Source organism: Malaclemys terrapin, chromosome 11 (assembly GCF_027887155.1).
Source record: "Malaclemys terrapin pileata isolate rMalTer1 chromosome 11, rMalTer1.hap1, whole genome shotgun sequence".
Taxonomy (NCBI): domain Eukaryota; kingdom Metazoa; phylum Chordata; order Testudines; family Emydidae; genus Malaclemys; species Malaclemys terrapin.
This window is the reverse complement of record NC_071515.1, coordinates 24,846,552-24,859,428: the sequence shown is the minus strand read 5'-3', so window position 1 is coordinate 24,859,428 and position 12,877 is coordinate 24,846,552. Positions and strand designations below refer to the sequence as shown.

The following is a 12,877-nucleotide window of genomic DNA, read 5'->3' as shown; positions in this document are numbered from 1 at the left end:
TTCCCCGATTGCAAGTACTGTAGTGCAATCTCTTTATCATGAAAGTTGAATTTACAAATGTAGAATTATGTAAAAAAAAAAACCTGCATTCAAAATTAAAACAATGTAAAACTTTAGACCCTACAAGTCCACTCAGTCCTACTTCTTGTTCAGCCAATCACTCGGACAAACAAGTTTGTTTACATTTGCAGGAGATAATGCCACCCGCTTCTTGGTCACATCACCTGAAAGTGAAAACAGGCATTCACATGGCACTGTTGTAGCTGGCATCACAAGATATTTATGTGCCAAATGACCTAAAGATTCATATGTCCTTTCATGCTTCAACCAGCATTCCAGAGGACATGCATCCATGCTGATGACAGGTTCTGCTCGATAACGATCCAAAGCAGTGCGAACAGACAGACACATGTTCATTTTCATCATCTGAGTCAGACGCCACCTGCAGAAGGTTGATTTTCTTTTTTGGTGGTTTGGGTTCTGTAGTTTCCGCATCGGAGTGTTGCTCTTTTAAGACTTCTGAAAGCATGTTCTTCATCTCGTCCCTATCAGATTTTGGAAGGCACTTCAGATTCTTAAACTTTGGGTCAAGTGCTGTAGCTATCTTTAGAAATCTCATACTGGTACCTTTTTTGCATTTTGTCAGATCTGCAGTGAAAGTGTTCTTAAAACAAACATGTGCTGGGTCATCATCTGAGACTGCTAGAACATGAAATATATGACAGAATGTGGATAAAACAGAGCAGGAGACATACAATTGTCCCCCAACGAGTTCAGTCACAAAATTTAATTAATGCATTTTTTTTTTAAACGAGAGTCATCAGCATGGAAGAATGTCCTCTGGAATGGTGGCCAAAGCATGAAGGGGTATATAAATGTTTAGCAGATCTGGCACGTAAATACCTTGAAATGCCAGCTACAAAAGTGCAAACACCTGTTCTCACTTTCAGGTGACATTGTAAATAAGAAGTAGACAGCACTATGTCCCATAAATGTAAACAAACTTGTTTGTGTTCGCAATTGGCTGAAGAAGTAGGAATGAGTGGACTTGTAGGCTCAACAGTTTTACATTGTTTTGTTTTTGAGTGCAGCTATGTAACAAAAAAAAATCTACATTTGTAAGTTGCACTTTCAAAAAGAGATTGCATTACAGTACTTGTATGACGTGAACTGAAAAATACTATTTCTTTTATCATTTTTTGAGTGCAAATATTAGTAATAAAAATAATATAAACTGAACACTGTACACTTTGTGCTCTGTGTTGTAATTGAAATCAATATATTTGAAAATATAGAAAAAAATCCAAAAATATTTAATAAATGTCACTTGATATTCTATTGCTTAACAGTGCAATTAAAACTGCAATTAATCGCGATTATTATTTTTTTATTTAATAGCGTGAGTTAACTGCAAGTAATCAACAGCCCTAAAATTAACATAAAGAACCCCATTAACATAATAGCAATGTGCCATATCTGATCTAGGAAAATAAACAGATTTGCAATTTACCCAGACCTAGCCAAGGTTAAAGGACCACCATCTTGGATTCCCTGAAAAGGCCATTTTTAAAAGAAATATTCATCTTTTAAAGCTTCTAATTCAACCAGTCTCTCCTTTTAGAGCAGTGGCTTCAGGACTCCAAGAAGGAATGAGAACAAGGATGGGGAGTGGAGGTACCTCAGGGAGCTTCTGGAGGAAGGGCAGAAAAAAGAACAGAATACAGGGGACAGTAAAGAATCTACGTGAAGATCAGAGATGAGAAAGGAGGAAGATACCATAAGCAGGGTTGGAGACAGGCAGCAGGAGTGAAACATGAAAGAAAGAAAGGGGATGCTGATTTTCAAAGAGAATAATAAAAGAAAAAGGAAGACAAATGGGAATGTTACAGAGATGGACAGAATGAATTAGAGATGGAAGGAAAGAAATAAGACAGCAGGAAGAAAATCAGAAAAAAGCAAGAAAAAATTGCAACTTTTAGGTTAGTGAATTAAAGATGTATTTTATTTCATTTCCCTGGCATAGAATTCTAAACTTGGAAAGTGATGGGTAGCTATTCTGAGCATATATATTAATATACATACCCCAAGCTTCTATTGTTAAGTAATGGGAAAAGAAGCAGAAAATATTCTAAGTGTCCCCATGCATGAAACTGGTCTAATATTGAGTTTTTCATTCATTCTTAACAGCTTCCTGGCCATCAGAATTTTAGTCGATATCTCCCCGCCCCCGGCCTGCAAGTCCTTATTAATTAAGTCCTACTACCTCTCCTCTTGTATCCCACCATGGTTAATTCCTGAGCTAAGTATTTACAGGCAGAGCACAGGTTATTACCAGCCTATACAATTAGACGCAAGAAAGAACATTTTCTCCCTATTATATACAGGGAACACAAAAGGAAAACTACACACAGGAAAATGCCAAAATAATTAGCTAGACAAATAATTACTGTTACTTCCTATCCTAAGATTAAAGGCTTCTTACCAATAGCATCAAATCTCAGGTTATCACCTCCGTGATCTTAAGAATGAGAATAAAATAGACATCAGTGCTGACACAGGCTACTCAGAAGTCTCTACTTTTTCCTCTTCTACTTCAGGGAACCAAAGAAGCCATTACCTCTAGTGCTAGTTCTAGACCCCCTCTCGTCACCAAACCACCGACTAAACTTATTTCCATTTTAAGTTACCAAGTCTGGGTAAATCACAGCTGTCAATGTCGCTTACCACCAGACATTGTTGAGACATGATAAACACATAACCCCGTACAGGGGTGCTGATTGTTTTCTATCATTTGTGGTATTAATAGACTTACCATATTAAGAACATTTTGCTCTATTCTTACATTCGAATGTAGCTTGATAACCTGTGAGAAGACAGACATGTTTATTTTTTACATAGGTTCTACACACAACAGCTGCAGTGCCTAAATAAACAAACCACTGTGCTGGCTCTAGAGTCTTCTGTCCTGATATTTTGGCTCCTTGGGAGCACAGCTTAACTGAAGCTGTAATGAAATGTCCCCCAGAAATGTACTATGACACCTTTTCTTGTTCTCAGAATGGAGGGTGTATTAGCTTCTCTGTTTTTTCCACCGAGTTTGACATTTCCTTTAGTTCCATTTCGCCTTCCTCAGAATCCCTCAACAAAATACACCAGAGAGGCCTATTTTCAGAGAATCTGCTGCAGTCAAAAAGGTGTGCGTGTGTTGAAGGGGTATCAACATGGAGGTAACATGCAAATGGCCCTAGCCCTCCTGTGGATCACAGAATACAGGGAGTTTGTCCCCTCTTTCCCTACCCCAGAAAAATTTTGGCAAAACTCAGTGATGGAATCTTTGCAGAATTTTCCTCCTATCAAGGTCTCTTCCCATTACTCAAATTCCATAAGGGGGCAAGACCAGGCCCTTGGTTTTATAAACCTGGGTTTGAAAAGTAGATTCACCCCATTAGACACCTGTGCCTAATATCACTTTACAATAGAGACAAACAGATTAAGTTTGTAGTTCCTTCAGGAGGACATGCTCAGATGAGTAAAAGACTTAAAAAGTATCATTGGATTAAGAAGCACACCAGATAAGTATGGATTTTAAAGGTTTCTGCAAATAAGCATATTAGGGCATTTTTAAAATCCTGAAAAGCATAAACTGTTCTATATTTTCCCTTTGGTATTCATCTACTATTAAAATACCTTAAAAGAGTTTAAATCAGATATTGACTCAATTATTTATTGTTTTAATACCTTGAATATGTAGTGAAGATAGATAATTAATATAGCAAATGCCCCACAAGTGGTACAGCTAACAAAAACCAGAAGAATGGCCATAAATGCTCTTCTTGGTGTCATCAACTTGCTGTCTTTAGGAAGTCCAGAGGGTCTACAATGACAAAATTACTATCCGTTACAGTTCTGAGACAAAAATCCACAATTACATAGAAGGAAAAAGATTTCTGGTTCATGAATAACTTAAATCAATTATGTAATATGTTAGGAACTAGCTCAGTGGTTTTCAAACTTTTGTACTGGTGACCTCTTTCACACAGCAAGCCTCTGAGTGCGACCCACCCTTTATACATTAAAAACACTTTTTTATATATTTAACACCATTATAAATGCTAGAGGCAAAGCGGGGTTTGGGGTGGAGGCGGACAGCTCATGACCCCCCATGCAAGAGCCTTGTGACCCCCTGAGGGGTCCCGACCCCCAGTTTGAGAAACCCTGATCTAGCTACTGCTTACCTTCTCAGCGGCCCATAAGCAAGTTTAGAACATTGTTAACCAATCAAATCACATGCAAATTACGGTGCCTGAAATACTCTTCAGCTGTCAGTTTGTTACCTCATACTTCCATTTCTTCAAGAATGTCAGGTATTTGAGTTAATAAATTCATGGCCTTTTAAGTGTCTGAGACTCTATGTAATAAATAGTTCAGAATCTGACTTCTTGTGTGCATGAAAATCAAAATTTTTAAAAACACTGGCCTAGGTTTTGCATCAATCATTAAATCGTCATGTTTACCTAAGGAGAAGCCAATAACTGGGAATAACTGGCTAAGCTGTAGTCCTGCGGAAAAGGATCTGGCAGTTATAGTGGATCACGAATTGAATAAGAACAAACATGAAGATGTAATTGTGAAAAAGCACTGAAACAGATTTCAAGGGAGGTTCTGGAATCCTGTCATTGGAGTTTTAAAAAACAGGTTAGACAAACACCTGTCAAGGATGATCTAGGTATACTTGGTCTTGCCTCAGTGCAGGGGCTGGACTAGATGATCTCTCGAGGTCCTTTTCAGTCCAATACATTTCTGATTCTATCTGCTTATTATTATTGTAGTACTAGATCAATACACAATGGTGCTTTCTATTAGCAGTGTTAATGAAATGTAGTGTTACATGACAGTACAGAAGCCATAACAGAGTGCTAAAAAAAATTCACTTTGTGACACACATTTTTCCTCAAATAGAGATTATTTCCTGCTCAAAGTGTCAGAAAGACAGGAGCAGATATCCCAATTCTTTGGACATTCAGTTGACATTACCAAGAGTCAAGAATTAGTTTTTGAGATTACAAAAACCAGCTGAGAGGAGGTATTTCAGCAACAAAATGAGTGAATGGAAAAATGAAAATCCTAATGAAAAATATGTTCTTTGTGGAAATACAGTGGGCATTCTGATGCTAAAAATATTTCAAAATAGTAATTTTAGAACAGAAACTGAAAATAGAAACAAAAGCTATCTGGGCTGACTAGGAGGTGTGAAATGATGTACAACTGAACACATTGTGCTAATTGGTAAAACTGGATGTTTCTGAAGAAGCTCAATGATTTTCTGAGGATCAGAAGAAGATGCTAGATATCAACAGTTCATCTTGAACTTTGAAATACCAGCTGAAGTTAGGACTCATGATGTTATTTCCTAATAAGAAAAATGTTTGGTCTGAGTGGAATTGAGGCACAGAATGGGTGAAACAAGGCAAGAATTCAACAACTTAAATGTTCGCAATGACCAGAAAGACAGCAAACAGGTTAGTTCTTAAAAAAAATAAAAGAAAAGAAGAGACATTCTATTATGTAATACTTAAACATGAGACAAGGACATGATTGAATGGAAGAAACATCAACTGAGAAAGTTTTCCAATTGAACCAAGGTAGTCTGATATGGAAGATGTGCAGTACGGATTCAGATCAGGAGGATAGATAAAGTATTCACAATGTGAAAACAGGTTTGTATTCTGGAAGAGACAGAGGAGAAACCTGAACAGCATCTGAAGTCTATTGGGGGAGTGAGGGAAGGACAGGGCTGGTGCTACCATTTAGGCAAACTAGGCGGTTGCCTAGGGCGCCAAGATTTGGGGGCGCCAAAAAGCGGTGCCCCCAATTTTTTTTTTTTTACAGCGTTCCTGGGCTGGGCTGCCGGCGGCACGCTGACACATGCGGCTCAGATTCCCTCCCCCAGCACAGCGGCCGCTCCACTTCTCCCGCCTCCCAGGCTTGCGGCGCCAATCAGCTGATTGGCAAGCCTGGGAGGGGAGGAGAATTAAAGTGGGAGCAGTGTGCTTGGGGAGGAAGCGGAGCAGAGGTGAGCTGGGGTAGGGAATTGCCGCACGGCTACCCGGGGGGGGGTGGAGGGAGAGCTGCCGCCGGGGGGGGGGGAGGGCGCTGCCGCGGGTGGGGGAGCTGCCGCAGGGCTGAGTGTCGGGGCGCAAGGTGGAAGTTTTGCCTAGGGTGCAAAACTTCCTTGCACCGGCCCTGGGGAAGGATGCCCAAATGGACAGGAATTTCAAACAAGAGGAGCCAAGACAGCTAGAGATCATGGATTGGATGGCTGTGTTGGAGGATTAAGATGACAGGACTTCTACACTTTTCTCCAAGTAGCAGCACTCCGCCTAAGGGGACATTTATAATTTTTACTTTGTGCCATAATGCACCCATTAGAGGCATCCAAGACATCATGCTTCTTTCAAAACAGTCACTAAAATAATATTGGTCCGAGTGATCTAGAAACCACCCATTCAACTCAATGTGGGCAAAAATTATAATCTAAACAGGAAAGGAGTCTGTAAAATATGGACTGCTCCAACTGAAAAGGTTTAGGTCCAAATAGTGAAGACAGCTACACAGGGACCCTGGCCGACAGTATTTAAGAAAGAATTCTACAGAAGGGCCCCGACACACAAATCCCCTGCTCCTGGCCTTAGCACACCACTTAAGTATAGACAGCAACTCTCAATTGCCTTCTAGGGATTCATGGAAAGATATAGTTAGTCACAAACCTCAGGACTAGACTACTCCGGTCTTTAAAAACAAAACAAAACAAAAAATCAGCAAAACTCGGAATGAAATCTATTGATTTACTGGCAGGCAATGCAAACTGTGGAGCATGGGTATTAAATTTCTTTACCCTACCTGGAGTGTTCCCAGACTTAGCAGGCAGTCACGTTGTTCAGTCAACATAGAACAAGAATTGGGCATCTATAAGAGAAATCTATCCATAGCAGGATTCTAATAAAAATATCCTCAAACTGAAAAGTTACAGCTTTATCACTTCAGCTAAATTCTATTAGGTTTCAGCAGTGATAAGAGTATCTCAGTTGAAATGTGACAGGTTGTGAGTGCACTATATGCATTATTGACACCTACTTGATGGAATGTCAAAAGTGCAAATGTGTAGAAAAGGTTCATCTGGTGGATCAGCTCTTTGCTCAGAGAGTAGAGAGATTAAGTTTCTGGAGCTAAAACACTAAATTAATTTCTATGTGAATACAGCCAAACTATTAAAATATGATTAAATATATAATCCAATTTGGCTAATTTAGTGTTCTGTTCTTTCAAAAAGTCTTGTTAGGCTTCTAATAGTTTAATAGTCTGTACGTATAAATAAAAATTGAACATTAAAGTGTTTTCAGATATATCCGTAAAATACATGTTTTCTGTACGCTGAAATGTGTATCTGTACAATTCTCTAATTCAGGGTATCAGACACTAATAACAGATTATGAGTTTATGGCTTGCCCTGGGCAAGGGTGCATGTTGTTGTGCTGCCCCTGGAGCAGTCTGGGAAGGAGATGGTGACTCTGTCACTGTCGTCTTCCCAGTTTTCCGAAATCAAAATCGCAATATAGGTAGCCAGCGCAAGAAAGGGGACACCTTAATGTCCCATTACCTGGGGCTGTAGTACAGGCCACAGTCTGGCCCCTTATATTGCTTTTGTATTTGGTGTTGGCAAATCCTGATGATCAATAAAAAGGAGTTTATTGTAGGATCTCATCCACCCAAGTATTCCCAATCTTACAACTGCTATGTTTCTCTGATTTACTTGTTATTGTTGCAGTCATCTACAGGAAGATAAGTATTATGCTGCTTTACCTTGTCAAAGATAACCACAATGAAGACAAGAGCCTTAGAGATGAAGAGAAGAGTATGCCACCCCAGTAGGCAATTCCTGTCCCAAAAAGAAATAGAATCAGGGACACAAGGGGGAACCACATATCCTGCTTATTCAGTAAAACAGCATCCAACTCTGGCAAAAACAATACATTCCATATATCTTTAAACCAGTTAAACCTGCCAAAATATGAAAGAAATATTAGTTATCTTTTCTGGTCACTGTTTCAACAAAAAATACATAATTATTCCTGACACTACAGCCTTTTAATCAGATCAACATCACATGGCAAAAGATGTCTCTGAATCAAAGGATCACAAAGAAAATAAAAGACTACTACTTGTTTTTAAAAAACATATAAATAAAACTTCTACACTTTGGAAACTGCTACACAAAATTAAAACAAGTAACAGAAAATAACTTACCCCAATAGAAATTTAACAACATTCACAAAAGGGTCCACTTTGTAGGGTCTGGCTGCTCTACCCAGTGCAAGAACAAAATCTGAACAGTGGCCTAGAAAAAAAAAATTATCGAGACACAATTCATACCTTGCCACAAAGTTCAAAACAAAAGCACAAAAACAGAAAATGAAATTAAACACAAAGCTTCAAAAGTGAAAATAAGAATGATAACATACTAAGACTATTACTGTACAATAGCAAGGCTCTTGTTCAAAATCCTTATTAATCAGTTGATTGCTCAGAAACAGATGGCATGGGACAACAGTTTTTGATAGATAGACACGATAAAAAAAAAGTTTGTGACCGATACTAACATCACCTGAGCTGGAATAAAGATGCTTTTAGTGACAAGAGATTACCAGTTTCCTGCACACATTTCAGTTTATTTTTAACTCTTTCAAAATAAGTCCTACCCCTATTTTTTTCTTAAACTTCTGACCAGGGCAGAATGTCGCTAGAGGAGGACACTAATGGGGAAAAACACTGTGCTCCTTTTTGTTTGTTTGTTTGATATCATGGCCCAACTCTTAAAAGAAGAAAACTCTTAATTCTGAGGGATTAATATGATCGTAAACCACAAGAAAAACTACAGTGATGTTTCATATGAGGAGAATATTAATATGGTGGTTTCTAAATTCACAATGTATGAAGATATGACTACTATACACACAAAAAAAAAGTGTGGCTAACAAATCTTTTTACACAATGTTACCTGTTGAAATTAAGGCGCTTAATTGTCCTCCATATGCAAGAAGCATATTAGAAATAACATACACAGGAAGGGAACCACTGTGAAACCTTATTACCTAGAAAACAAGGATATTATACAGTTAACTTGAGCATGCCAAAAAGGATTTAAAAGATTAACATGAGTTACCTCATGGAACAATAATGAAATTGTTTTCATGAGGTTCAGGTTCTGCTTTCCCCTTGATGTGTATGCTTCAGCAACTCCCATTAGCAATAAAAGTTATACTTGATAAATATCCACGAACCATACTCCTGAATGGCCACCTGATTGTGTTTGGTTTTAGAAATAAAATACCAAATTACATGTGGTTCTGATAAAGTATTTTGCAGTCAGGATAAATGTGGAAGGAATACCGTTGCATCTGAATCATGTTTCACTGATAAAATCAAATATATTTAACAAAACTTAGAAATCAGTTTGAGATAATCATTTGTCTGCAGTGCCAGTAAGTATGTAGCCAAGGAGCTTTTCAAATCACAGTTTTAGACATTAGTTAGAACTGGTATAGAAACATAAAAATACTTATAACAAGTGACAGAGAGGAAATAACTGAGCAAAACGGACAGGTACGATTGTTTAGTGAATATTTTATTCCTTTTTCATTAACAGCATCAGAATTTAGTAAAAAACTAGGATAACAGGAGAGTATAATTCAAAGACTCCATGTTAACTATCCAATAAACCAGTATTTCATGATACAAAGCTGTTTTATTTTGCCAAATCTGTGTAACTGATGTCCTAAAATGACAGCTAATAAGTTTTTTTAAATGTACATCGTAACATAGAGACACCTTCTGGGAGGCTAGAAAGGTGGAAATATTTTAGACTGATGTATACATTTTGGAGATGCTTGTGAACAGCATTCTTAGTTACCAGTACTTTGGTACCATGAAGCTTCAGATGGCCTGTCTATTTCTACTGATTCTAGCATGGAAATGCATCCTTCCTGTATGACAATGTCTGCCGAAGAAACAGATGACGACTCTAATTAGAGGGTTTTTTGCCATTAGAATAAGTTATGTTCACCACCAAGCAACATTTCTATGTCTTCAATGGAACAAAATAAATACCTGGAGGCAAGGTGAAGAACACCCACTGCAGCACCCTTTTCAGAGGTTTAAGTCTAAATAAGTGATTGAGGACTGGCACAATCGAGTCTTACCCCTCACTTGGAACTAGGGAATTTCTACTTACATAGCCAGTCCATCATTAGCACGTGCCAGTGATCTGTAGTGCAAGATTTTTCTTGTTCAGTGCTCCATTATGCTATTCAGACACAGCCCATCACTGGGTTCTGCACAGGTGCACTGTCCCAATGGTGCTCCTGGAGGCATTGTGCCTGACTCAAGTACAAACACCTCTGGAAGCTTCAGAAAGGTTTGGCTGCTAGTCTACATTTTAGCCTCATCTACATTAGCCTCTTCCTTATAAAATCTCCCACAGTTGCTATCACCATTTTAAGTCTAACAGTGGGAACTCTAGCATAGACAAGATTCCGATGTTCGCTGGTTCTCCTGCAACCATATTGTCTAGACCTGTTCAGAATCCTTCTGGGTCCTCTGATTGTGCCCTGCTTTTGGGCAGGACTCAGTTAGGTCTGACATAGGCAAAAAATTCCTTTTATGTTTCCCTAACCCTTTTGCACTCAGGTAAATACAAAGGGTTTGATTTCACAGCAACAAATTAGCTTGAGTTACTACACTCTAGTTCAGGGGTGGGCAAACATTTTGGCCTGAGGGCCACATCGGGGTTCCGAAACTGTATGGAGGGCCGGGTAGGGAAGACGGTGCCTCCCCAAACAGCCTGATCCCCATCCCCTATCCATCCCCTCCCACTTCCTGGCCCCCAACTGCCCCCCTCAGAATCCCATCCAACCCCCCTTGCTCCTTGTCCCCTGACCGCCCCCTCCTGGGACCCCCTGTTCCTAACAGCCTCCCCCGGGACCCCACCCTCTATCCAACCCGCCCTGCTCCCTGTCCCGACTGCCCCGACCCCTATCCACATCCCCACCTTGACAGGCCCCCAGGGACTCCCATGCCTATCTGCACCACCCCCCCAGAACCTCCGCCCCATCCAACCGCTCCCTGTCCCCTGATTGCCCCCCGGGACCTCCTGCCCCTTACCCAACCCCCTTGCTCCCCGCCCCCTTACCATGCCGCTCAGAGCCAGCAGGATTGACAGCTGCTCCACCCGGCCGGAGCCAGCCATGCCGCTGCACTCAGCAGGAGCTTGCAGCCCCGCTGCCCAGAGCGTTCGCGGCACAGTGAGCTGAGGCTGCAGGGGAGGGGGGACAGCAGGGGAGGGGCCGGGGGTGAGCCTCCCCGGCCGGAAACTCAAGGGCCTGGCAGGACGGTCCCGCAGGCCGGATATGGCCTGCAGGCCGTAGTTTGCCCACCTCTGCTCTAGTTACTCCATTCAAGCTAGCCTAGCTGGAGTGAGAGTGACCATACTGCAAAACAACACTTGAGGTACACAGAGTGACTGGATAAGCAGCTGATGAATTGTTTTAATTCCAGCTGCTGCATCCCCACTCAAGCTTCACCCATTCCCATGCCCTAACGCGTTAACTAGCTCAAGTTTAAAATACCACTTAACTTGTCCTAAAGATTTTTGGGCATAGATGGGAGTCAGGGGGTGGGAGAAAAACTTGAGTTATAGCTCAAGCTGACAATGCAGTAAAGACAAGCCCTTAATGTTTATCATTTGTTGTATCTTTGCCTACTGATTTTATAAAGCTGGGTGGTAAGTGGAATGGAGGAAGGGAAGTGACCCAAGCTAGTGCTAAAAACACATTGTTAATATTAAAAAGTGTCTTAAGTGTAACAAGTCACAGTTCTTACTGATATACGAACATAGAATCATAGAATATCAGGGTTGGAAGGGACCTCAAGAGGTCATCTAGTCCAACCCCCTGCTCAAAGCAGGACCAATTCCCAACTAAATCATCCCAGCCAGGGCTTTGTCAAGCCGGGCCTTAAAAACCTCCAAGGAAGGAGACTCCACCACCTCCCTAGGTAACGCATTCCAGTGCTTCACCACCTTCCTAGTGAAATAGTGTTTCCTAATATCCAACCTGGACCTCCCCCACTGCAACTTGAGACCATTGCTCCTTGTTCTGTCATCTGCCACCACTGAGAACAGCCGAGCTCCATCCTCTTTGGAACCCCCTTTCAGTTAGTTGAAGGCTGCTATCAAATCCCCCCTCATTCTTCTCTTATGGAGACTAAACAATCCCAGTTCCCTCAGCCTCTCCTCATAAGTCATGTGCTCCAGACCCCTAATCATTTTTGTTGCCCTCCGCTGGACTCTTTCCAATTTTTCCACATCCTTCTTGTAGTGTGGAGTCCAAAACTGGACACAGTATTCCAGATGAGGCCTCACCAATGTCGAATAAAGGGGAATGATCACGTTCCTCGATCTGGCAATGCCCCTACTTATACAGCCCAAAATGCCATTAGCCTTCTTGGCAACAAGAGCACACTGTTGACTCATATCCAGCTTCTCGTCCACTGTGACCCCTAGGTCCTTTTCTGCAGAACTGTTACCTAGCCATTCGGCCCCTAGTCTGTAGCAGTGCATGGGATTCTTCCGTCCTAAGTGCAGGACTCTGCACTTGTCCTTGTTGAACCTCATCAGGTTTTTTTTGGCCCAATCCTCTAATTTGTCTAGGTCCCTCTGTATCCGATCCCTACCCTCTAGTGTATCTACCACGCCCCCTAGTTTAGTGTAATCTGCAAACTTGCTGAGAGTGCAGTCCACACCATCCTCCAGATCATTAATAAA

The 12,877-nt window shown here is 40.9% G+C and overlaps 1 protein-coding gene across 2 annotated transcripts in view; it reads right to left on the bottom strand.

Moving 5' to 3' along the window:
* The window catches only part of PGAP1 (post-GPI attachment to proteins inositol deacylase 1), a 68,299-nt gene that overhangs the window by 10,206 nt on the left and 45,216 nt on the right, over positions 1-12,877 (bottom strand). For both annotated transcript variants that reach the window (XM_054044294.1, XM_054044295.1), the window contains exons 20-24: positions 9,056-9,149; positions 8,305-8,395; positions 7,861-8,058; positions 3,739-3,874; positions 2,813-2,863 (exon numbers count right to left, since the gene is read on the bottom strand). In XM_054044294.1, coding sequence (XP_053900269.1) covers positions 2,813-2,863; positions 3,739-3,874; positions 7,861-8,058; positions 8,305-8,395; positions 9,056-9,149 — 570 coding nt within the window. The remainder of the gene's footprint in view (positions 1-2,812; positions 2,864-3,738; positions 3,875-7,860; positions 8,059-8,304; positions 8,396-9,055; positions 9,150-12,877) is intronic.